This window comes from Pristiophorus japonicus, chromosome 12, assembly GCF_044704955.1.
Source record: "Pristiophorus japonicus isolate sPriJap1 chromosome 12, sPriJap1.hap1, whole genome shotgun sequence".
Taxonomy (NCBI): Eukaryota; Metazoa; Chordata; class Chondrichthyes; family Pristiophoridae; genus Pristiophorus; species Pristiophorus japonicus.
This window is the reverse complement of record NC_091988.1, coordinates 149,639,362-149,666,118: the sequence shown is the minus strand read 5'-3', so window position 1 is coordinate 149,666,118 and position 26,757 is coordinate 149,639,362. Positions and strand designations below refer to the sequence as shown.

The window sequence follows — 26,757 nt, the reverse complement described above, 5'->3', positions numbered from 1 at the left end:
CAGTTACATATTGGCTATCAGTCAATTATCTATTACTGTTGGTTATGAGGACAGTCTGAGTGTTACTAGTATTACTATTAGTTATTGGTGCAATTTCAGTGAGTTCTTATTAGTTACTGGTGGAATGAAAGTTCCTCCCATCTCGGTTTCCCCCCTGTGAATCCCTCCCCCTCCAACGATTTCCTTTTTTTTGGCTTGCTTTGGAGGGCTTACTGGTTCTCGGAACTTCTCGTACAACAGCTGCTGGTGTAAAAGCATGAGCAAAGATACTCAACTGAAGGGGATACAACCTTTATATGATAAATGCAATAACATTTGCAGATGTCGTGATCAGACATCATGTGATCAAACCTCCAGGAATATGTCAATCAAGAGTTGGCAACCCTAAGAGAAACACTGCAGCCAGTTGGCATTTAGCAAGTTCTCACAAACTACAGTTAAATAAGTGACTAGATAATCTGTTTTGGTGGTGTTGGTTCAGGGATAGCTGTTAACCAGGAGAACTTCCAATGCAATTCAAATAGTACTGTGGCATCTTTTACACTCACCCGAGCATGAGCTGGGGCCTTGGTTTAATATATCTGAAAATACAGCACTTTGTCAATATGGCATTGAGGTATTCTCTTAAAACTGATCTTATCTCAGCTTCGCAGCATTTCATTTTAGTGCCTCAATGTCTAAATGTTGCAATGTGATAGCACAACCAGGTTTATTAGACAATTGGTCATTAAAATTGTAACTGCATTCAGCATAAGTCTGTATAGCTACAAAGCCAGTTAAGCAACTGGAAGACATTTGAGACTTCAGATAGTGATAATGTTATAACAGCTCGGTTTCCACAGAGCTAGTTGCTTCCTTATCCAGTTTTTCACGTACATAACAGTTCCAGGTTACTCTGACCTCTTCAACCATAAACCGCACTGAGACAATTATTATAACTACAGTGAGAAAATGGATAAAGACTGATGATCTAATTCATTTTCAATTTTTTCTAAATGATTCCCTCCATGATTTATCATTATTTTCTCCCCCTTTCTTTCACATGGCATGGTAAATTTTATGAGGCTCCTCATCGCATGGACCTCTCTGGCCGAGAATATGCATCATAAAATCAGTTGTGAAAGAATATAAGAAATATGAGCAGGAATAGGCCATACGGCCCATCGGCCCTGCTCCGCTATTCAATATCGTGGCTGAACTTTTACATCAACTTCACTTTCCCGCTCTATCCCCATAATCCCTTGATTCCCTTAGTGCCCACAAATCTATCGTTCTCAGTCTTAAATATACTCATCGACCGAGCATCCACAGCCCTCTGGGGTAGAGAATTCCAAAGATTCACATCATCATCATAGGCAGTCCCTCGAAATCGAGGAAGACTTGCTTCAACTCTAAAAGTGAGTTCTTGGGTGACTGTACAGTTAAATATGGGAATTACAGTCTCTGTCACAGGTGGGACAGACAGTGGTTGAAGGAAAGGGTGGGTGGGGAGTCTGGTTTGCCGCACGCTCCTTCCGCTGCCTGCGCTTGGTTTCTGCATGCTCTCGGCGACGAGACTCGGTGTTCAACGCCCTCCCGGATGCTCATCCTCCACTTAGGGCGGTCTTGGGCCAGGGATTCCCAGGTGCCGGTGGGGATGTTGCTCTTTATCAAGGAGGCTTTGAGGGTATCCTTGAAGCATTTCCTCTGCCCACCTGGGGTTCGCTTGCCATGTAGGAGTTCCGAGTAGAGCACTTGCTTTGAGAGTCTCGTGCGGGTATGCGGATAGTGCGGTCAGTGCTTCGATGCTGTGGATGTTGGCCTGAGCGAGAACACTGACGTTGGTGCGTCTATCCTCCCAGTGGATTTGCAGGATCTTGTGGAGGTAGCGCTGGTGATACTTCTCCAGCGCTTTGAGGTGTCTACTGTATATAGTCCACGTCTCTGAGCCATATAGGAGGACGGGTATCACTACTGCCCTACCACCAGAAGCTTAGTGCCAGATTTGAGGTCCTGGTCTTCAAACACTCTCTTCCTCGCAGCCCTCAGCGTGAATACATTTCCCCTCAGCTCAGTCCTAAATGGCTAACCCCTTATCCTAAGACTATGCCCCCTAAATCTAGACTCGAGATCACATCTCATTCTTCTAAACTCCAGAGAATATAGGGTCATTCCACTCACACAATCTCTCCTCACAGGACAGTCCTCTCTCCCCAGGAATCAATCTAGTGAACCTTTGTTGCACTCCCTTCCTTAGGTAAGGAGACCAAAACTGTACACAGTATTCCAGGTGTGGTCTCACCAAAGCCCTATATAATTGCAGCAAGACTTCTTGGGGCCGAAATTCAGGGTCCCGGGAAGGACCGTTACCGTGGTTTTTCAGCGGCCAATCGGCAAAATCGATTGGCCGGCGCGTTCTGGTCTATTGACTCCCCACCACCCCCCCCCCCCCCTTCCGGACGCATATTCAGCGCAGGGGGGTTTTCAGCGGTGAGCACTTCCGACAAAATTGGCCGATTGAAGCTGCAATAAGGGGCTTGCGGCCGTGGTGATGTCATCACGATGCGCACCTCGCTATGCAGCCACGCCACCCATATTCAGGTATAAAAAGACAGGTTTATTTTGAACAGTGCCCCCGCCAGCTTTTTGGGTCGGTACACTTTGCCGTGATACTCGACACCGCTGGAGGAGGACAACGGAGGATTCCCGCGATCGGGGGCATTTTTGCTGAAAACTTTTACTGTTGTTTTTTTGTATTTGTTAAACCTGCTGAGTGCTTGTTATAATTTTTTGAGAGTTTTCAGGACTTTAAGCTCTGACTCATTAGTGGAGGCCTGTTAGCCTCATTCTGTGCTCCAGAAGCCAGTTTGTCAGGGTGCAGCCTAAACACACAATGGGATCAGTGTTGGCACGGGAACGCCTTGTATACCTTGTCAGACGCAGGAGAAGGTGGCGTCATCAGCAATGTGCAGAGAGGCAGCGGGCAAGGGAGGCAGCAGCCATGCCTGCCCAACATCCAAAAGGGCCTGCAGGTATGCGCAGACCTGCACGTAGAGAGAGTGTCCAGGAGGGAGATGGCGTCAGGAGGTGGGTCAGGTACGCTGACCCCCCCCCCCTCCCCCCACCACATATTGGGCCAGGAGCCTTGCCCGCAATAGCCTTCAGAGGCGTGCGACCATGAGGAGGACCAGGGAGATGACCAACACATAGCTGGGGGAAGGAGGTCCTACCCTCAAAGGGTCTACAGACGTCGGTTCTCCTTCCTTGAGCTCAGTGATGAGCAATGCCTGCGAAATGCTGAGATTCAAAAAAAAGGTACCAAGGGAGCTCTGCAATGTGTTGCGCCACAATCTGGAACCTCACTCAAGGCTCAGGACCGCTCTGTCCACAGAGACCAAGGTCACCATAGCTCTGAACTTCTATGCTACTTTCCAATCTGCGACTGCAGATAATTCCAACATTTCTCAATTCTCTGCACAGTGCTCCATCCGGCAGGTTACCAATGAACTACAGGAGAAAAGTGGACTACATCTCATTCCTGATGGCGCGGGACAAGCAGATGGAGCGGCAGGTCGGATTTGCCCGCATTGCAGGGTTCCTGAGGGTGCAGGGTGCGATCGACTGCACACACATTGGACTGAGGGTCCCACAACACCATTCAGAGATGTTTATTGATTATTATTTGCAGTCTTTGAGGAAATGCCATCAAAACTATCTTATAAGCACCTTACTGTCTCGATCGCACACCTATCTTTTGTTTGTAGGAATATATCAAGCCTTACAACACATTATATAAAGCATCTCTCTTTTTTTTCAAATCCTTTCTGTGGATAAATGGTCAAATAATCCTAAATCGTGACATTAATGAATGAGAAAGGGCAACAATGGCCCTGATGTTTTATGGTGAGGTAGGGAGGAAGCAAGGGTCATAGCAGCTGGAAAGACTTACATTTATATAGCGTCTTTTACGACCACTGAATTTAACAGCAGGACCTTATTTAAGAACATTTTCTCTGTGTCCCGGCTGTCAGCCAGCCAGATTGAGAGGCAGTCCGGCCTGTGCTGGTAGGATGCAGCCGGAGAGCAGAGAGATCGTGGAGGCCGGTGGTAGATCGGATCGCAAAGTGGAAGAGAGGCCAGTTACTGGGTGGGAATCAGGTTTGCTAGGGAGGGGGAGTGGGAGGCGGGTGGGGAAAGCACTTCTGCTCCTCCAGCCCACTAGCAGTGTTAGAAAGGCACTTGTGTGGCAGCTAATGTCCCTTCTAACTAACTTTCTTTTTGGTTTGCTGTCCCTTTAAATTTGCTCTGCGGCTGCTGCATCCGCTATATCTATTCCAGCAACAGCAGCCAGTGAGCTGCCTGTGTGGGAGCTCCCGGTCGGTGCCCGGCCACACACTTTAGGGGAAAACATTTGTGGCAGCCAGTTTGTGCACAACAACGTACCGTAGACAACAGTGAGATAAACGACCAGTTAATCCGTTTTAGGTGGTAGAAGTTGAGGGGATGAATGTTGGCTAAGATATCGGGAGAACTCCCCTGATATTTTTCAATCTTTCATGTTCACCTAAACAGGCAGATGAGACTTTGCACAGAGAATCATAGGCAATGACTTGCTTTGTACCAGTCAATGGCACAACATATTGGAACACCAATATCCAGGCTTCCATAGCATTTTATTTAATGTTTGTTAACATATTTGCAGGCTGCACTATATAAAAAAAAATTTAAAGTAAAACCGCCTTCCCAAGTGACTTATACAAAAGCAGAATACTGCGTATGCTGGAAATTTGAAATAAAAACAGAATATGCTGGAAATACTCAGCAGGTATGGAGAGAGAAACAAATTTATAATTTCTGACCTTTCATCAGAACTCTACCATCCAAAACTCTGCAGTCATGTCCCAACTCGCACCAAGTCCCGCTCACCCACCACACCTGTGCTCGCTGACCTACATTTGTTCCCGGTTAAGCAATGCCATAATTTTAAAATTCTCATCCTTGTTTTCAAATCACTTCATGGCTTTGCCCCTTCCTATCTCTAATCTCCTCCAGCCCCACAACCCACCGAGATATCTGCGCTCCTCCAATTCTGGCCTCTTGAGCATCCCCAGTTTTAATCGCTTCATTATTGGTGGCTGTGCCTTCAGCTGTCACGGCCCTAAGCTTTGGAATTTCATCCATAAACCTCTCTGCCTGTCTGCCTCTCTTTTCTCCTTTAAGACGCTCCTACCTCTTTGACCATATCTTGCCTAATATCTCCTTACGTGACCTGGTGTCAAATCTTGTTTGATAACGCTCCTGTGAAGCGCCTTGGGACATTTTACTACATTAAAGGTGATAAAACAAGTTGCCCTTGAGGGGAAAGTCTAGCCATAACAGTTGTGATATCATCTAATGAGAGTATAAAATAAAGTGGGGTACAAATTGCCCCCCGCCTGAAACGGGGCGCACGCACCCCGTTTCGATTTTTTTTTTACCGCAGCTATGGTTCAGGTTGACTCTTTTGGGAAATTGTGCTCACTGTTATTTTTTGTTTTCATCCGGAAGTCGGTCATAGTGGGGGCAGCGACTACACCTGGGGGGCAAAAACGCAGCGGTGACAGCAACTGTTGGGGGCAGTGCATATTCAGCGGCGCGATGACGTCATTGCACCGCCGTGTCACCACAGCTCCCCCTTCAGTTAAAGGGGAGAGCCTCCATGCTTTTTAAACTTTGGGCCACCAGGGAGGGTTTCGGCCGGGCCAGCAGCCTGGCACCCAATAGGAGGTGCCAGGCTGCCTGTTGGCGGCCTGGCCGAACCCGGGGGGCATAAAAACATGGCGGCAGCAGCAGTGAGCCCTCCCCTTTAAGGGAAGCCACACCGCCATTGCAGAAGGCCACAGCCTCACTGGGCCACTGGGTAAAAGTTATTTTGGCACTGCCGGGCGGGCCAAAGATTTTCCGAGGGGAATGTCGCTGTCGGTGGTGGGGTTAGATCGGCGGTGCGTACAGTGATGATGTGCTTAACACTGATCAGCAGCAGAGGAGTGATAAGTGGGGGTTCGGGGCACCGTCGGGAAAATTTGGGAGGGCAGTTGGGCTAGCCGATTTGTGGTGGTAACAGGCCTTAAGGAAAGGGGCAGTTTCGGCCCCACTAGTGTCTTGCATTTCTGTTCAGCGAGACATCGGCAGTCCTTGTTCAGCGAGACATCTCTGAATGCTTTACAGGGCAGAGTGTAAAAGAGTGGAGATGAAGCAGTTTGAAGAAGCAGAAAGGTATGTGGTTCACAAAGCATGATTAAAGAGAATGCTGTTGGACCCAGGGAGTGAGGTGGGAGGCAGAGAATACTGAGGAGGGAATGCCAGAGCACAAAGGCATAGTGCCGAAGGAGTGACTGCAGATGGTGGAATAGGCAAGGATGTTTTATAAAGCAGTTCTGTTCCATTCTCATACCAAAAGAGGTGACTGCTCTTGGTTTCGGGTTTGGCTCTTTATTTGATGCTGGCTGAATTATTTACTATTATGGTACATGGCTAATCTTGGTATTGATCTTTATTTTTGTTGTCAGTGATCCAAAACAAGACCGTTTCTTTTGTGCTGGCAAATTTATTGCTTGTTTCCTGGTTTTAATGTTTACAAAAACAGTTCACATTAATCACAAGTTAACGTTGTCTCCGACAATCTCTTTTGGAAATGGATTTTAGTGTCAAGGTGGTGTTTTCCATTAAGCTGACTGAATATACACTTGACATTCATGACCCTTGGGCCTCATGTCATGCATACAAGAAAAACATGATGGTCTAGGTTGATTAGTCTGAGAAGATCTGTAATGTAGGTCTGAACATCCTCAGGTGTCCAGCTGAAAGAGATGATCAGTAAGGAAATACTGCTTAAATCTATTGTGTCAGATACTTAATTTAGAGCATGCAGACAAGCTTCAATTAAATCAAGTCAGATGATTTGTTATTGTTATACTGTCTTGTCAAGAACACAACAAAATGATAACATGCCCATCATCAAGATGATTACTGGGGTTCAGAAGAACTTTCCTACCATTGGTGTTAGTACATGCATATGTCATTCAACAGACAATAGTGGGATAGTGAATTTACTTCATGAGTGACTTCATCCTTCATATGTAAGTTGACCATTCACATGGAACAATCCTTCTTTTGACTAACTTTATGCCACAAATTGGGAAAATATTGTGAAACCTACGGTAGAGTTCTAATCCATCTTTTATGATCATACATTCTAATCAGTTTCCACTTTTAAAATGATATTACTTCTGATAGTTTTGCGATGATATTTGGTTAAACGTAAAATGGAGGTATGCACATTTTATACATATTATATCCCATTTCATCCATGATTCTTAATTGTACATCAGAATGAAATGCTGTGATAATGAAAGAAATGGAGTATAAAAGGGGTTAAGAAGAGCGACAATTTTACACACTAAATCATGGGCCACCATTTCAGTAAAACACTTACTTTCTTTCTATCGCATGAGTACACCACTGATTTATTTTCACAGTTGTCCTCCGTGTCCTTCGGCCAGGGAGAGTACACATTCGCCTGGGTTCCTACTCCCGGTCCCTATCCAGCAAGCCTGTTAATGGTACTTGAGGACAGGATCAACTGAGAGTTTTAGTATGGTTGTTTAGACTTTGACATTAACAGCTTAGGCCCACATATAAGGAATGGCCTTCTAGGTGAGGGCTTCTGGCACCTATAAAACAATAACCTAACAGCTCGACTTTGGTGGACGTACCGCCTGCAGAATGCCCGCATAGCGCCGAGAATTGGAAGTTTTGTGGAAAAATAGCTGCATATCACCGACGTACCACCCGGTGCGACTTTGGTGACTGACATAGCGCCGAGTGGTATGCGCACCGTCCGCCGACACTGAAGACACGACATACCGCCGAAAACGCCAACATTGTTCATTCACCGCCAATGTACCACCCTGAAGCATACCGTTTATGCTTCATAAAGTGGGCAGTAATGTGCGTTGCGTTCAATTTGGACATCGGAGAAGCAGCAGCATTTGGAGATAAACAGGGGCATTTTCACAGAGAAAAAGTACATTTTAAAGGAAAGAAGGCTTTTGAAGGGAAGGAAGGATTTAGAAACATAGGGCCCAATCCTGGCCATGACTTGCATCAATTTTTTTGGAGTAAGTTTAAAAAATATAATTTTCCCCAAAAAATAAGTCAGTTAGGTACGATTTTTTTTTTAGGTCAGTTTTTTTTTCCCAAAAGGGGGTGTTCCCAGACACTTGCGCCAGTTTTGGCATTTATGCCACTTTGGCCAGCAAAAACTTACTCCAAATCCACTTAGGTCAGTGTATGTGGCCAGCTCTGAAAAACCTTGCGGGCATTGAAGAAAAGACAGCGCACATTCGGCAGACATTAGGGCAGGGATAGGGGAGGGAAGGGAGCTGGAGAAGACCTCAACAACCAAGCACCAAACATTGCAAGGAAAAGCTCAAACAATTAAAATACTAAAGAAAATGAAGTAAATCCTACCGAAGAAATGTGAGCTGCTGGCCGCGATGTCACAGGGTGGGGGGGTAGCCAGAAAGATACTCTTTCTCCCCCCCCCCACCCAAAAACACACTTTCTACTATCTCCCCCAAACTCTCCTCCTCCTCCCCCTCCCCCCCCCCCCAGTACACCGATTCTCTCCCTTCCCCCCACCCCCGCAAAATAAACTCTCCTCCGCCCCCCCCTCCCCCAAATCAAAAGTCTCAAGCACAGCCACTAAATAAAAAATAAAAGCGAAGCCCTACATGCCCGGGAACTCAGTGGGCTGGCCAGCCGGTGCGGGAGTCCACTCGGCTGGGGATAGGGTGCGGCGAGATCGGGCGTCCCTTCAGCCTGGGATAGGGGCTACGAGCATCGGGTCCTGCTCACAGCCCACAGGACGCACTGGGAGGGCATAAGCATGCGCGCAGCTCTCACTGAGAATACGCGCAGGTGCCGGCAGTGCTTTCTGTGCTGCCCTGTTGCTCCCCCCTCCCCGCTGCAGTCTCCACGCCACGCTACGACTCTGGAGACTCCGAAGAGTGGCCAGGATAGGGCCCCTTTTTTCTGGCGCCCTTTCCAGCGCGCAAAGTTGCCGCGCTTCAGGTCAGTACGCTGAAAAAACGGCTTGGGCAATGTTGGGCCCATAGAAACATAGAAATTTACAGCACAGAAGGAGGTAATTTCGGCCCATCATGTCCGCGCCGGCCGACAAGGAGCCGCACGGCCCTTTGTCAGCAGCCTTAAAGCTTACATGTAAACCTATGAGCAATGACGGAAAGGCAAAGAGCACCCAGCCCAACCAGTCCGCCTCACACAACTGCGACACCCCTTATACTGAAACATTCTACACTCCACCCCAACCGGAGCCATGTAATCTCCTGGGAGAGGCAAAAACCAGATTTAAAAACCCAGGCCAACTTAGGGAGAAAAAATCTGGGAAAATTCCTCTCCGACCCATCCAGGCGATCGAAACTAGTCCAGGAGATCATCCTGGCCATATTTTATTCCCTGCAGTACTTACCATTATATCTGCACCGTCCAACAAAAAGTCATCCAGTCTAATCCCAATTACCAGCTCTAGGTCCATAACCCTGCAGGTTACTGCACTTTAAGTGCCCATCCAACCATCTCTTAAAAGTGGTGAGTGTTTCTGCATCCACCACTCTTCAAGGCAGCGAGTTCCAGATCCCCACAACTCTCTGCGTAAAGAAACCCCCCCCCCCAAATCCCCTCTAAACCTTCCACCAACCACCTATGCCCCCTCGTAATAGAACCCTCCACCAATGGAAATAGACCCTTACTTTCCACTATGTCCAGGCCCCTCAATAATTTGTACACCTCAATGAGGTCTCCTCTCAACCTTCTCTGTTCCATTGAGAACAAACCCAGCCTGTCCAATCTGTCCTCATAACTTAAGATTCTCCATTCCAGGCAGCATCCAAGTAAATCTCCTCTGCACCCTCTCCAGTGCAATCACATCCTTCCTATAATACGGCGACCAGAACTGCACGCAGTACTCCAGCTGTGGCCTAATCAAAGTATTATACAATTTAAGCATAAGCTCCCTGCTCTTATATTCTATGCCTCGGCCAATAAGGGCAAGCATTCCGTATGTCTTCTTAAACACCTTATCCACCAGGCCTGCTACTTTCAGGGATCTGTGGACAAGCACTCCAAGGTCCCTTTGTTCATCTGCACTATTAAGTGACCTACTGCTTAATGTGTATACCCTTTCCTTATTAGTCCTCCCAAAGTGCATTACCTCACACGTCTTGGAATTAAATTCCATTTACCGCTGCTCTGCCCACCTGACTATAGATTGATATCCTCCTGCAGCCCATGACTTAACTTTTCATTATCAACCACACAGCCAATTTTAGTGTTGTCTGCAAAGTTCTTAATCATACTCCCTATATTCAAATCTAAGTCGTTCATATATACCACAAAAAGTAAAGGACCCAGTACTGAGCCCTGCGGAACCCCACTGGAAACATCCTTCCAGCCACACAAACATCCATCAATCATTACACTTTGCTTTCTACCTCCGAGCCAATTTTGGATCCAACTTGCCACTTTGCCCTGTATCCCATGGGCTTTAACCTTCATGACCAGTCTACCATGTGGGACCTGATCAAAAGCCTTGCTAAAGTCCATGGGCTGGAACCTCCACTTTTGTGGTTATCATCCAAAAATGGGCGATATTTCCGGCGTGGGCGTTAAAAAAAAGGTTTTCAGATCGCCGGCTTCTTGCCCATTCTCGAAGCACCTAGTCTCCACTTTTGAAAATGGGCGTTACTGTGAGCAATATAAAATGGGCGGTAGTGTAACATGTTTTTGACTTTCTGCAGTAAAATGTGGCCGTCCTTAGCAACGGCATGGCAACGCTCGATTCCCGCGATTCAGGAGGTCCAGAGTCTTCATGACATGCGCAGAAGAGGAGACAGAGAGAGAGGGAGCTCGGAGGGACTGAAGGCGTGTCTGGGTGTGGTGTGGCTGCTTTGGGAGGAGGAAGAAGACTTTAGAGTTTCACAGCAAGTAGGCAAACAAAAAGTAGCTGTTACCAGCAACATATTTGCCCGAATTTGGCCTATAATGGAGAGAGAGGAAGAGGCATCACAGCACGCTGTGGAGACTGATGTGGGAGAGGAGCACATTGGAGGGCGCAAAAGAGCCAGGAGGTTCTCGGACGAGGCAAATGCCTCCCTCCTGCAGGAGGTCGAGTCACGCTGGGGTGATTTGACACAGGGAGGGCGTGGGAAGCCCATCCCAAAAGCATACCAGAAGATATGGACCGAGAAGCAGAGGTGGTCTCGTCGGCGACCAACGAGGTGCGTGAGGGCAACCAATGCCGCAAACGATGGAACGACCTTGTGGGATCCGCTAGAGTAAGTATTACATTGATTTACATGTACTTATGTATTTATATAATTTGATTTGTAAGTCATGAGTGACGATCAGCAGATGTGAGGTCTTTCACTATTACCGGGAATGTTTTACTCAAAGCCTGCAGTCACGGTTTACGTCTTTAGGTAAAGAATGATAATTTTCTTCATAATCATGATTACATTTGTCGGTTATGTGTTATATCAGTGTCTGTGACAGCACCTAGCAATTATATCACGCAATGATCTCATGCCATGTTGTCCTGTCACCTTTTACAGAAGAAACTATCGACGATGAGGTCCGTGCAGAGGTGAAGAGGTGGGGGGCCACCAGTCCCCAGCGATATCACTGACATGGAGGAGCGAGTGCATGCACTCGTGGGGAAGCACACCCGGACAGCCACGAACTCAGCTGCAGACCCTGAAGTGATACCACGTGAGTAAAGCTTACACCATTGCGTGATGTAAAGTTAATAGATGCCACACCCATTCATACCCGAACAATCATATATGATAGATGATTTCTAAAATTGTCATAGAAACAATGATGGCCTAATGAAAATCATTGGAATGCAAATGTGTTGATGGTCATGAAATGTGATGTCTGCGATGATTTTGATAGCGGTGGTGCTTTTGTCGTGCATATGCTGTGTGTAGCACTGGACTCACCTTGTGACCCTAACACTCCTTTCTCCTCTAATAACCTCATTTGTGTTTTGCAGCTCAGCCAGCAGCACGTCCCGAGGCAAGACCACAGAGGCCAGAAGGTGGGGGCACGAGGCAGGAGTCAGCAGATAATCCTACATCTGGTGCTGAGGAGCTCCGATTCTTGCCCGTCAATCCGCGGAATCTGTTCTCCATCGATGAGAGCGCGGACTTCGCCACGCTCCAGAAGCCATTCCACCCCAAGGCCATCTAATGGTCCTCCGGTCATTCCCGCCTCTACTCTGGAGGTACCAGCCCCAAGCACCTCGCCACAGGGCACCCCATTTGTCTTCAGGGCGGTGCCGACCCCGTGGAGGTCCCGTGGACGCGACAGGTCTGTTCCACAAGCGCCACATGACAGCGGAGAGATGGTACAGTTGTCCAGGAGGACTGTAGACATTGGTGACCAGCTCCTTGAAGCATTGGGGAGCATATCCCAACAGCTGGCCACCATGACCGAGTATTTTCCGCGAATGGCGGAGGCTCTGGATGCGATAGCCAGGAACATTGCTGCCACAGGCTTCCCAGTTGTCCCCGAGCGCAGCACTCCATCCCTAGGTTCCGCACCACCACTGCGAATGACAGATGAGAGCAAGGACCAAGATCCTGCTTCTGCATCAGAGAATGTTGCCCCCTCGGCACCCCCGGCTCCCGTACCTGTGCAACGACCGCATCTGCCTTCATCCCCCCCAATGAGGCACTGCCTGAGGAGCTCCTCGGCCAGGCGCCGTGGAGCGAGGAGGGGAAGGGGTAGAGATGGGAGAAGAAGGGGAGGGGGAAAGGAAAGTGAGGTGCATGTCTGCAGGTGATGGCTGTGTATATCTCCATCTGGGTGTATGCAATTTGTTGCAATGTATGGGGGCTGGCAACCATGCTCCTGCTTTGCCTTTGTATTCGGTTGTTGGACATGTTGAACAAGTGATTTATGTCAATGCTGGCAAAAGTGGGGTATGGGCAGGGGTTGGGTGTTATTGCCTGTGATACTTATGATTTCAGACCAATGTTGGTATTAAACTTTTGTTATTGAACATAACCTTGTTGCGCATTGTCTCAGATAGCTGGACCGTTACACATTGGTGATTCCTTAACATGAAAGGGTTAAATACAACTTAACATCAATCAACGTAAACTTTAACTGGCACCAAGGTGATGGGCACCATTGATGTCTGAGCTGCACCACACACAGCAGTGTGTCAGCGTTGTCACTCACATCAACGCTCTTTCAGGCAAATCGTTTAGATTTCAGCTTCTCACGTAAGAGTGGGATTTAAAAAATGCCAGCAACACGCTGGCATTCGTTCAAAACAGTTCCACTTTTTGATGGCGGGTTTTTGGGCGAGTGATATTGTGGGCAATATGTGTGCGAGGTGGTGAAATTGACACTGGGCGATCTCATGGCCGCTAGTTTCGATAAATATGCTCTTTACGACCTAAAAAAGTGAGCATGCGGTATTACTGAATCTAGGCGTTCAATCAGTGCGGAAATTAACGCTGGGCGTTTATTTCGCCCGTTCTGATGATTCCGCCCAAAAAAAGTGGGCGGGCGGTAATATTTTTTTCCGGTGTTAAGCACAGGGGAAAAGTAGTGCTCGGCGATAAGTTTCCTAAAAATGGCTGTCAGTTTCCATTTTGTTGCTAAATGGGTGATATATGGGCGTTATGCATCATTTCAGCGGTAAAATGGGCATTATGTTGGTGTTAAACATGCAAAAAAGTGGAGGTTCTGGCCCCATATATACTACATCGTACGTACTACCCTCTTGGTTACCTCATCAAAAAATTCAATCAGGTTAGTCAAACACGATCTTCCCTTAACAAATCCGTGCTGACTGTCCCTAATTAATCCTTGCCTTTCCAAATGTATATTTATCCTGTCTTTCAGGATTTTTTCCAGTAATTTTCCCACCACTGAGGTTAGGCTGACAGGCCTGTAATTACTCGTCCTATCCCTTTCTCCCTTCTTAAACAAGGGTACTACATTAGCAGTCCTCCAATCCTCCGGCACCATGCCCAGATCCAAAGAGGACTGGAAAATGATGGTCAAGGCCTCTGCTATTTCCTCTCTTACTTCGCTGAACAGCCTGGGGACTTATCGACTTTCAAAGCTGCTAAACCCCTTAATACTTCCTCTCTCACTATATTTATATCACACTCCTCCTCGTTAGCAGTATCTGCATTGCCCCTTTGTGAAAACAGATGCAAAGTATTCGTTAAGAACCCTACCAACATCTTCCGCCTTCACACAAAGATTACCCTCATGGTCTCCAATAGGCCCTACCTTTTCTTTAGTTACCCTCTTACTCTTAATATATTTATAGAACATCTTGGGGTTTTCCTTAATTTTACTGGCCAAGAATTTCTCATGCTCTCTCTTAGCATTCCTAATATCCTTTTTAATTTTGCCTCTTAACTTTCTATATTCCTCTAAAGATTCTATAGTATTTAGCCGTTGACATAAGCGTCCCTTTTTTTCTTAATCTTCCCCTGTAAGTCCCTAGACATCCAGGGGACTCTAGAATTATTTTTCCCAGCCTTTTTCTTTAAGGGTACATGTTTGGCCTGAGCCTTCCGGATCTCCTCCTTGAATGCCTCCCACTGTTCCGACCCACAAGTAGCTGTTTCTAGTCCACTATGGCCAAATCATTCCTTAACTTAGCAAAATTAGCTTTTTCCCAATTCGGAACTTTTATTCCAGGCCTATTCTTGTCCTTATCCATAACCAACTTGAATCTGACTGAATTATGGTCACTGACACCCAAGTGCTCTCCCACTAATACCCCTTCAACCTGTCCAGCTTCATTTCCCCAAAACTAAATCCAAGACCGGCCCCTCTCGTGTTGGGCTTGCTACATACTGACTAAAAAAGTTCTCTTGAATGCATTTCAAGAATTCCGTACCCTCTATACCCTTCACACTAAATTTGCCCCAATCAATATTTGGACAGTTAAAATCCTCTACTATTACTATCCTATGGTTTTTGGACTTCACAGCAATTTGCCTACATATTTGCTCTTCTCCCTCCCACTGTTTGGGGGTCTATAATACACGCCCAGCAGCGTGATCGCCCCTTTTTTATTTTTCAATTCGATCCATATGGCCTCATTTGATGATCCCTCTAACATATCATCCCTCCATTTCTGGAGGTTATTTTGTTTATTTAAAAATGGGGAGAAATCGGGAACACCAGAGAGAAGCAGCACCATTTGGAGGAGAACACTGAACTTCGAGTGCCTCACTGCTCCTTCTCTCTCCTTACTGCAATTCTTTGCGCATGCGCAGGTGATCCTTGACCCCCGAAATCGCGACGAAATACACGTTTGGAGAAAAAGAAAAATTTGCGCATGCGCAGTGCATCGCTATACGATCGATCGAGGAAAGCCTTTCTCCGGCTCGACTCTATTCTGCGAGACCGCCCACTGCGCAACACTCGCACAACGTTGGCAGACGACCAAAGTTGAGGCCTTGCGTCTTGGCGGTCTGCCGACGGTGAAAAATGACGGACCATATATATATGTGTGTGTGTGTGTGTGTGGTATAAAAACAAAGGAATTAACTAAGTATGTTCAAGGGTTCAGTGTACTTTGAGGATTTAGATAATTTGTACATGGCCATCCACACATTGTCAACCACCTACAATTTCTGTCTGTGGTGATTTGATTGGTCCTGGAACATACATAAGAGAAAGACTTCTCCACTAGTCCCCTTGAAGGCTACATGTGTAAAGGCATTATCCAGTATAGTACTCAGCCATTTAACCTAGAAGGTCTGTGCAAAGTTATCTGATCTTAAGTTAGTCAGGGCAGCACTTGGGATACTACAATTGTGTGCCTGAAGAAGAGAGCGGAAATATCAGTCAAGCTTCTATTTTCTGATTGTTGTCCAGTGATCATTACTGGAAAATATGTGCATTTCTGTGTGTGAATACACATCAGGTGAGGACAGGATTGGTATTGGGTGTGATCACCCATCAATATTAAATAGCTTGTTCATGCTTGCTGTCTAGGCTAATGTATGAAGAATGACCATTTGAGTGAGGTTATCATTATTGTGTTCCTAACACAGATGAGGCTGCACAAAGGGAGGTTAAAGTAACAGTGACCTCAGTCTTTAATAAGACATTCCAGAGTGAGGAACAGGCCTTAGGGGCCGGCTTATATACAGTGCTCCCAAGGGATGCTGGGATCCCTTGGGACTTCAGGGGATGAACTCCCTAGTGGCGGAACATGGGAGTGCATGCTTTACAGATACACAACAATCCTCATCTGTCCAAGCATACCCGAGCAAGTTTCATGGTCTTCGGGAAGGGAGAGAAGGTAAAAAGAAAAGTAGGGAGATGGGAAAGTATGACACACCATGTACAGCTTTGTTGTTGATAACAATACCCTTGTATTGAGATCAATTTTTAGATAATCTTATCTAGCTCTATTATATGAATAATTAATTGCACAATGGTGTTCATTTGATATCAGGTTCCTCTGAAAATTAATGTTTCGTGTGGAGAAAATCTAGAGAGCCCTTGATGAACCTGCCATTTGTTGCTTTAATTGTAAACCACAAATAACTGCCTCTTGACGTCATTCAGTTTGATTTATTTTGGGAGATAAACAGAGCAAGGTTTGATATTCTTCATCTGATAGCTTTGTATTTAATAATGTACTGCACTCCATCATCATGCTTATCAATGAAAATAGATCTGAGGTTTAGAAATGGGCCCATTGTCTAAACTATTATTCTAACCAGAGTTCAGTTACATTCTGATAAGATTGCCTTTGTTTTGCAGAATATACAGTTGATCTTGAGAGAACTGATCTCTGCAGAGATATGAGCTTTTTCAGCAGAATCTAGGGGCTGCTTCAACTGGCAGCAATAAGACACTACCAGGAATCTGGACACAGCTACTTGCTAAATGTATATACTACAGGTTGTGCTTTGTGTTTTGTGTACTGCTTGGAAAAAAATCAGTTGTACTCTATGGTGCACATTATAAGAACATAAGAATTAGGAACAGGAGTAGGCCATCTAGGCCCTCGAGCCTGCTCCGCCATTCAATAAGATCATGGCTGATCTGGTCGTGGACTCAGCTCCACTTACCCGCCCGCTCCCCGTAACCCTTAATTCCCTTATTGCTTAAAAATCTATCTATCTTTGACTTGAAAACATTCAATGAGCTAGCCTCAACTGCTTCCTTGGGCAGAGAATTCCACAGATTCACAACCCTCTGGGAGAAGAAATTCGGTTTTAAATTGGCTCCTCCGTATTTTGAGGCTGTGCCCCCTAGTTCTAGTCTCCCCCACCAATGGAAACAACCTCTCTTTCTCTATCTTGTCTATCCCTTTCATGATTTTAAATGTTTCTATAAAATCACCCCTCATCCTTCTAAACTCCAAGGAGTAAAGACCCAGTCTACTCAATCTATCATCATAAGGTAACCCCCTCATTTCTCGAATCAGCCTAGTGAATCGTCTCTGTACCCCTTCCAAAGCTAGTATATCCTTCCTTAAGTAAGGTGACCAAAACTGCACGCAGTACTCCAGGTGCGGCCTTACCAATACCTTATACAGTTGCAGCAACACCTCCCTGTTTTTGTACTCCATCCCTTTCGCAATGAAGGCCAACATTCCATTTGCCTTCTTGATTACCTGCTGCACCTGCAAACTAACCTTTTGGGATTCATGCACAAGGACCCCCAGGTCCCTCTGCACCACAGCATGTTGTAATTTCTCCCCATTCAAATAATATTCCCTTTTACTGTTTTTTTTTCCCAAGGTGGATGACCTCACACTTTCCGACATTGTATTCCATCTGCCAAACCTTAGCCCATTTGCTTAACCTATCCAAATCTCCTTGCAGCATCTCTGAGTCCTCTACACAACCCGCTTTCCCACTAATCTTAATGTCATCTGCAAATTTTGTTGCACTACACTCTGTCCCCTCCTCTAGGTCATCTATGTATATTGTAAACAGTTGTGGTCCCAGCACTGATCCCTGTGGCACACCACTAACCACTAATTTCCAACCGGAAAAGGACCCATTTATCCCGACTCTCTGCTTTCTGTTCGCCAGCCAATTCTCTATCCATGCTAATACATTTCCTCTCACTCCGCGTACCTTTATCTTCTGCAGTAACCTTTTGTGTGGCACCTTATTGAATGCCTTTTGGAAATCTAAATACACCACATCCATCGGTACACCTCTATCCACCATGCTCGTTATATCCTCAAAGAATTCCAGTAAGTTAGTTAAACATGATTTCCCTTTCATGAATCCATACTGCGTCTGCTTGATTGCACTATTCCTATCCAAATGTCCCGCTATTTCTTCCTTAATGATAGTTTCAAGCATTTTCCCCACTACAGATGTTAAACTAACCGGCCTATAGTTACCTGCCTTTTGCCTGCCCCCTTTTTTAAACAGAGGCGTTACATTAGCTGCTCTCCAATCCGCTGGTACCTCCCCAGAGTCCAGAGAATTTTGGTAGATTATAACAAATGCATCTGCTATAACTTCCGCCATCTCTTTTAATACCCTGGGATGCATTTCATCAGGACCAGGGGACTTGTCTACCTTCAGTCCCATTAGTCTGTCCAGCACTACCTCCCTAGTGATAGTGATCATCTCAAGGTCCTCCCTTCCCACATTCCTATGACCAGCAATTTTTGGCATGGTTTTTGTGTCTTCCACTGTCAAGACGGAAGCAAAATAATTGTTTAAGGTCTCAGCCATTTCCACATTTCCCATTATTAAATCCCCCTTTTCATCTTCTAAGGGACCAACATTTACTTTAGTCACTCTTTTCCGTTTTATATATTTGTAAAAGCTTTTACTATCTGTTTTTATGTTTTGCGCAAGTTTACCTTCGTAATCTATCTTCCCTTTCGTTATTGCTTTTTTAGTCATTCTTTGCTGTTGCTTAAAATCTTCCCAATCCTCTAGTTTCCCACTAACCTTGGCCATCTTATACACATTGGTCTTTGATTTGATACTTTCCTTTATTTCCTTGGTTATCCACGGCTGGTTATCTCTTCTCTTGCCGCCCTTCTTTTTCACTGGAATATATTTTTGTTGCGCATTATGAAAGAGCTCCTTAAAAGTCCTCCACTGTTCCTCAATTGTGCCACCGTTTAGTCCTTGTTTCCAGTCTACTTTAGCCAACTCTGCCCTCATCCCACTGTAGTCCCCTTTGTTTAAGCATAGTACGCTCGTTTCTGACACAACTTCCTCATCCTCAATCTATCTTACAAATTCAACCATATTGTGATCACTCATTCCGAGAGGATCTTTTACGAGGAGATCGTTTATTTTTCCTGTCTTGTTACACAGGACCAGATCCAAAATGGCTTGCTCCCTTGTAGGCTCTGTTACATACTGTTCTACGAAACAATCCCGTATGCATTCTATGAATTCCTCCTCCAGGCTACCCCCTGCGATTTGATTTGACCAATCGATATGTAGGTTAAAATCCCCCATAACTACTGCCGTTCATTTTTCACATGCTTCCATTATTCCCTTGATTATTGCCCGCCCCACCATGAAGTTATTATTTGGGGGCCTATAAACTATGCCGACCAGTGACTTTTCCCCCTTACTATCTCTAATCTCCACCCACAATGATTCAACATTTTGTTCATTGGAGCCAATATCATCCCTCACAACTGCCCTGATATCATCCCTTATTAACAGAGCTACCCCACCTCCCTTCCCTTCCTGCCTATCTTTCCGAATCGTCAGATACCCCTGTACGTTTAATTATGCATAGACAACATGTATATTTTTATCATTGTAAATGGTGTTTTAGCCTATAATGTTTTTGGGAATGAGGGGGGCAAAGATGATGTGGGTTTGAGCACTCAGTCCAATTTGTAACGTCCGGAATGCTCTATATTCAGGTAACATTTTTTGTCAAATGATTGTAAAATTCAATTTTTTATAGAGAATCCTTGCAACGACACCTAGAGCGTAGACAGTGTGTAATCTTTAGTGCTGATAAGCGCAAGGTGCTGAACATTGGTAGGAAAAATAAATGTCACAATATACTATGGACGGCTAATGATGGATTTGGGTGCGATAGCAGATTTGATGCTTAATGGAACGCGTAATGGAGTCCCAGCACTTGGCATCTGATGCATTGAAAGTGGCAAAGGGTTTGGGGGCTCGAATGTTGGGCTGGTAGTGCTGTCCTTTTTCTTTTCTCCCTGAAATAAATAGTTGGACACAGACAGCTCTTAAAGTTTTGGTCGCTGGAGACCAAGGGCATAAAGCGTGGGTGGCCCTATTGCAAGGAAAGGGTCATACAAGAAAAACATGTACATTTTTATATATAGGCTTCCCATCATCGTAAATTGGCGCTGAGCATCTGCAGTGGCGCTCAAGTGCTCGAGTCATATCATGGAGAGGACACCCAATTTAAACAAACTGTGTCCTTAACAAGTTTTGCACAATGTTAGTGCGCAGGCTGCTAGCATGCTTGCCATTTTCTGTTTAACAGGGACTGTGGTTCTCATATTGGACTGTTCAGCCACCTAAGGACTCATTTTAAGAATGGAAGCAAGTCTTCCTCGATTCCGAGGGACTGCCAATGATGATGATTCTTTGCAGTACACTAGAGTATCTGGTGCAGACTGAGCTTTAAGCTTCCATGCTTGATAATATGGGGCCCCAGCACAGTGAACTTCGAATCGTTGTTATTGCATTATCACCCCCACTATGCCAAATGAATATGGATCAGCAAAAAATAAAGTGAATATAATGCTTAATTATATTGCAAGGCCAGTCAAATGTAAGTCGGGAAATGTCATTCTAAACTGTATGGTGCCCTTGTCAGATTTCACCTTGAGTACTGTTTTCAGTTTAGGTCACTAAGATATAAAGCCAGTAAGCAGAGAGGAGCCACATGGCTGATTACTGGCATCAAAGGATTGAGTTAGAGGAAAGACTGGAGTAACTGGGCCTAGTAGTCTAGAAAGGAGTCAACTGAGAGGGGATATGATAGAAGTAAGAAGATATTAACAAGTGTAGATAAGGTTAATCCAAAATCCTATTTCACGATATGCTAAAATACTGGAACAGTGGTTAAAATTGGTGAAAGGAAAGTTTTGGATGAATGTTGACCAGAACTTCACACAAAGTGTGATCAGTCCTTCGAATGGTCTTCTGGTTAGGATATTGAAAGCTAAAACCTTAGACACATTCAGAAGATAATTTAAAGGAAGAAAAACTTGCATTGATATATCTGTAACACCTTTTATCACCTCAGACATCCCAAAGCGCTTTACAGCCAAATAATTACTTTTTTGAAATGTAGCCACTGTTGTAAGTTAGAAAAATGTGGCAGCCAATTTCGCACAGCAATATCCCACAATCAGAAATGAGATAAATGACCAGATAATAGAAAGGGACTTTGTTGTCCTTGACAATTCTGGTCTTTGACAATTATTACTCAATGATCTGACCCCTTACTATCTCTGTACCCTCTCCAGTTCTGCAAATTACCCCTTTGTATACTTTGCATTTCCAATGTTTCACCCCACCATTGGCAACCAAACACCTCCATTGTCTAATTCTCTCCTCCTTTAATAACTTGCAAAATCTCCGCTTCTTTCAACAAATTCTTGGTTATCTCTCCTACTCTGTTCTTTGACTCTAGATATATGTTTTCTTCTTGCATCTGTGATGCATATTGAGATGTTTATCCCGATTAAAAGCAAGTTGCTGATGTTGTTTATCCAATGAGTAGGTGATTCACAGATCTGTAAGAACCCAGCTTCTTTTTTTGGTTTGTGCTGACTTAGTTAATCTCAGCCAGGACATTACAGTTAGCATCTATCGTCCTGGGATGTGGAGGGGAAAAGTAGCCAAGGCTTCTCACTATCGAATAGTCCTGGCGGAACTGGTTATGATGGATGCTGAAGCAGGCTCATTTGTGATGCCCTTATGATACAATATTGCCGAGGTTCACATGTTAATTGGGTGAAGTAGAGGAGTTTAGCCAGTGTCCGTGAAACTATCCCAGCAAGCGCTCAAGCAAGGGGAGGAGGCAGGGAAGGGGAAAGAATTTGTGAGAAAACCGGGAAGAAAAAATATTTCAACTTCAACCTCAGCAGCTGTTTTCCTGTCATCTATGTGCTGCAGGAAATTTTGCTCTCAACAAATGTCCCTTAGCAACCAGCTTACCAACAATAAAGAGGTAACTTGAAATTAAAGTAGTCGCACAGTTACAGCCATGATGACAGATAGAAAAGGAATATGTTTTTCGCTGCTTTTAGGTAGTCATGCTTATAATGCAATTCTGAGTCACGTCATTTTAATCTACAGTAAGTTTGTCTCGCCTTTTAAATGTTTTCTGACTGTAAGCTACTAATTTAGTAAGCATGGCTCAGCTGGTCGCACACTCGCCTTTGAGCAGAAGTACTTGGAGGTACTGTCCTTCAGATCAGATACTAAACCGAGGTCTCGTATACCTGCTCAGATGAACGCAAGAGATCCCATAGCGCCATTCGAAGACGAGCCGGGAGTCGTTCTTGTGTCCTGGCCAACATTCCTCCTGCAACTAACAACAAAAATAAATTAGTCATTAATTTGCTATTTATGTAATCTTGCTGTGCAAAAAATTGGTTGTTGCATTTGCCAACATCATGACCCGGATTTTGCTGTACTAATAACAGTGAGGCTGTCGCCGCTACAAGGGAAAACTGGCAGCAACTTCTGCATTCGCACATGCCCAATTAAACAGGGAAATTTTGAAGTTGTTGTCAGTGATACCCTACTCCTCCACAGGCTGCGCTATTGCATATTGCAGTCTTCGTTGATAGAACCTGCACAGAGATTATGGTTATGGTGTGAACTTGAGCTATTTTTAAAATTCGTTCCTGGGATGTGGACATCACTGACAAGGCCAGCATTTATTGCCCACCCCGAATTGCCCTTGAGAAGGTGGTGCTGAGTCACCGCCTTGGACCACTGCAGTCCTTGTGGTGAAGATGCTCCCACGGTGCTTTTAGGGAGGGAGTTCTAGGATTTTGACTTCGTGACGATGAAGAAATTACGATATATTTCCAAGTCAGGATGATGGGTGACTTGGAGGGGAACTTGCAGGTGTTTTGATGTGCCTGCTACCCTTGTCCTTCTGAGTGGTAGAGGTCACGGGTTTGGGAGGTCGTGTCAAAGAAGCCTTGATGAGTTGCTGCATTGCATCTTGTAGATGACACATGGTATGCCGGTGGTGGAAGTGAATGTTTAAGGTGGTGGATGGGGTGCCAGTTAAGCAGGTTGTTTTGTCCTGCATGTGTCGAGCTTCTTGAGTGTTGTTGGAGCTGCACTCATCCAGGCAAAAGGAGAGTATTCCTTCACACTCCTGACTTGTGCCCTGTAGATGGTGAAAAGGCTTTGGGGAGTCCGGAAATGAGACATTCGCTGCAGAATACCCAGCCTCTGACCTGCTCTTGTCGCCACAGTACTTATGTGGCTGGTCCAGTTAAATTTCTGGTCAATGGTGGCCAGCCCAGGATGTTGATGGTGGGGATTTGGCGATAGTAATGCCGTTGAATGTCAAGGGATAGTAGTTAGATGCTCTCTTGTTGGAGATAGTCATTGCCTGGCACTTGTGTGGTGCGAATGTTACTTGCCACTTATCAGCCCAAGCCCGAATGTCATCCAGATCTTGCTGTATGCGGGCATGGACTGATAAGTAGCAAGTAACATGCAAGCCGTGCTTGGCAAACGTGGCTCGTAGGCTTTCAATAGTGGCTATGGACGTGCTTACAGACATTATCGCACATTCAATCCATTTTGAGTAAGCGTCCACGACAACCAAAAACATTTTGTCTAGAAATGGGCCTGCATAATCGACGTGGATCCTAAACCATGGTTTGGAGGGCCACGACCACAAACTTAGCGGTGCCTCTCTGGGTGCATTGCTCAACTGAAAACAAATGTTGCACTAGCGCATGCATGACTCTAAATCTGAGTCGATGCTGGGCCACCACACATAGGATCTGGCTCTGGCTTTCATCATTACAATGCCTGGGTGGGTGCTATGCAGTTCACAAATGAACGTATCTCTGCCTTTCTTGGGCAAGACCACACGATTGCCCCACAACAGACAGTCCACCTGCAGGGACATTTCGTCTTTGCGCCTATGATACCGCCCATGCCTTGTGGTGGATGGGTCGCGTACCGGGAACCAAATGGATCTGCACTTTTGCCCCCGAGAAGCTTCCAGTGTCTGGCTCAAACAACGATGGGAACTTGCTCAGAACCTGGGTACATGAGGTGTCATCGACGGACGATAGGCCTCGGATGTCGTCCCAGTTCCAGCGGATTTTTCCCAGCCAGCTTCTGCCAAACAATGTGGGGCCATCCCCTGGCACAATCCACACTGGGAGTTCGTGTACTGCTCCGTCATAGGAGACTTTGACTTCTGCACTGCCAATTACAGGGATTAGTTCCTTGGTATAAGTTCTTAGTTTGGTGTGAATGGGGCTGAGCTTGGGCCTGTGTTCCTTTTTGCCCCACAGCCTGTCGATGGCCTTTTTACTCATTATCGACTGACTCGCACCCGTGTCCAGTTCCATAGATACTGGAATTCTGTTCAGTTCAACTTTCAACATTATTGGTTGACATTTCGTAGTTAATGTGTGTACCCCGTACACTTCTGCCTCCTCGGTACAAGTCTCCAATTCAGCCTGATCCACAGGGGATAGATTTTCCTTTGCAACGTGGTGGTTTGCAGGGTTTGCAGCTCGCCTGCATATTCGCTGGAGGTGTCCCATTGTTCTGCAACCATTGCGCGCATGGTGCCTGAAGCGGCCGATGATCACCTCCACAGCGCCAACAAGGTGTTAACTGCCTTGCATTAAGGATTGATGGCGGTCTCTGGGTCATCTGAGATCAGGCAGCAGCAGCCGGCGTGTACGTTGTGCCATGTACATTTCTGCTTGAAACCGACGTTACTTTATGCACAGTACTGGCCGAAATTTCTTTACTTGCGAAATCTGTTAGGTGTTGTCGCTGGTGGACATAAATGCCTGGGCTATCGTTATGGCTTTACTTAGATTCAGAGTTTCTACGTCAACAGTTTGCGAAGGATTGCCTCATGGCCAATGCCCAGTACAAAAAAGTCTCTAAGCATTTGTTCTAGGAATCCCTCAAATTCACAATGTTCTGCGAGGCACCTTAGTCCGGCGACATAGCTCGCCATTTCCTGGCCCTCCGATCGTTGACACGTGTAGAACTGATATCTCGCCATCCAAACTCTTTCTTTAGGATTTCAGTGCTCCCAGACCAGCGTACACAATTCTTCATAGGATTTCTCTGTTGGTTTTGCTAGAGCTAGGAGATTCTTCATGAGGCCATAGGTTGTTGCCCCTCAGACAGTTAGGAGGATCGCCCTTTGTTTGGCAGCGTTCTCGTTCCCTTCCAGCTCGTTGGCCACGAAGTATTGGTCGAGTCTCTCAATGAAGGCCTCCCAATCCTCCCCTTCTGAGAACTTCTCCAGGATACCAACTGTTCAATGCATTTTCGCGCGGTTATTTGTTACCTCGTCGCCAATTGGTACACATAATAATGGATGAAACTGAGTACTGTGCACAGTGAGCAAGTGTGACCTTAACTCCTTTAATAAGACTCCAGAGTGCTTGTACCTCGTGGGTGGCCTGCTTATATACCGTGCTCCCAAGGGATGCTGTGTAGGCCCTCTGGTGGTAGTGTAATACAAGTTGCAATGGGTTAAATACATAACAGGGTGGAGTTAATAAAAGGAGGAAAGGGAGCAAAATATGGGCAGAGATTAAGGTCTGAAATTGTTAAACTCGATGTTGAGTCCAGAAGGCTGTAAAGTATCTAAATGAAAGATGAGGTGTTGTTCCTCGAGCTTGCATTGAACTTCATTGGATTGCTGGCTTCCAGACAGAGCTTGCATAGCTAATAACATGTGCTGTGCTGGAATGTTTGCATGTGAGTGGAGTGAGTAAGTAAGGGGAGGAAGCCTACTGGGCCTGTAGAGCAGTAAGATGTGTACACACAACTGTCATTCTCCACACACAAAATTCTGATCTGTGTTGGGCTACCGGAGGTGGTACTCGCAAAATAAGGAGAGAGGAAAAGTCTAAGGGAAAATCAACCTGTGCTGCTCTCGTGACCTCTTGCAGGTCTGGGAGCAGGTATGCGGAAGAGGACATAAAAAAAAACAGGACAGAAGGTCCAAAAAGGGAAGATCCATATTTTGTGCTGATATTTTAAATGTTAACATTCATAGAACTTGTAAAATAAGTTTTTTTTCACAAACAGTAATTTTAAAGAAATGCAGAACAGTTATTTGTGTAACAAATTAATATTGTTTGTTTTTGTACAGTTTCCAACCGGTTGTCAGAGTTTGGTTTTGAACAAGGTTATCAGACTTATCTACCCAGTACCAGCAGTGCGGGTCAAGTTTCCAATCTATCCCTCGGACGTACCAGACCAACTCCAAAAAAATCAAAATCAAATTCAACATCACAAAAGAAGCTAACATGCTGCTACCCAGGTATGTAGAGGGCTCCTTAAAAGATTAATAATTTTCAATAGCTCTAGCAGTACTCGGGGCTAGAGTTTCATCTTGTAGAATTCCAGTTCTGATCATTCTGTACACTTGTAGTTATGAGAGTTAACTGAAAACTCGGCTTTGGTGTTGGCACTGTGGCTAAAA

General features: G+C 45.5%; 1 protein-coding gene across 3 annotated transcripts in view; it reads left to right on the top strand.

Annotated features, from left to right (window-relative positions):
* zfp64 (zinc finger protein 64 homolog (mouse)) overlaps positions 1–26,757 on the top strand; it is a 79,851-nt gene that overhangs the window by 20,699 nt on the left and 32,395 nt on the right. For all 3 annotated transcript variants that reach the window (XM_070896040.1, XM_070896038.1, XM_070896041.1), the window contains one exon: positions 26,425–26,595. In XM_070896040.1, the coding sequence (XP_070752141.1) occupies positions 26,425–26,595 (171 nt within the window). The remainder of the gene's footprint in view (positions 1–26,424; positions 26,596–26,757) is intronic.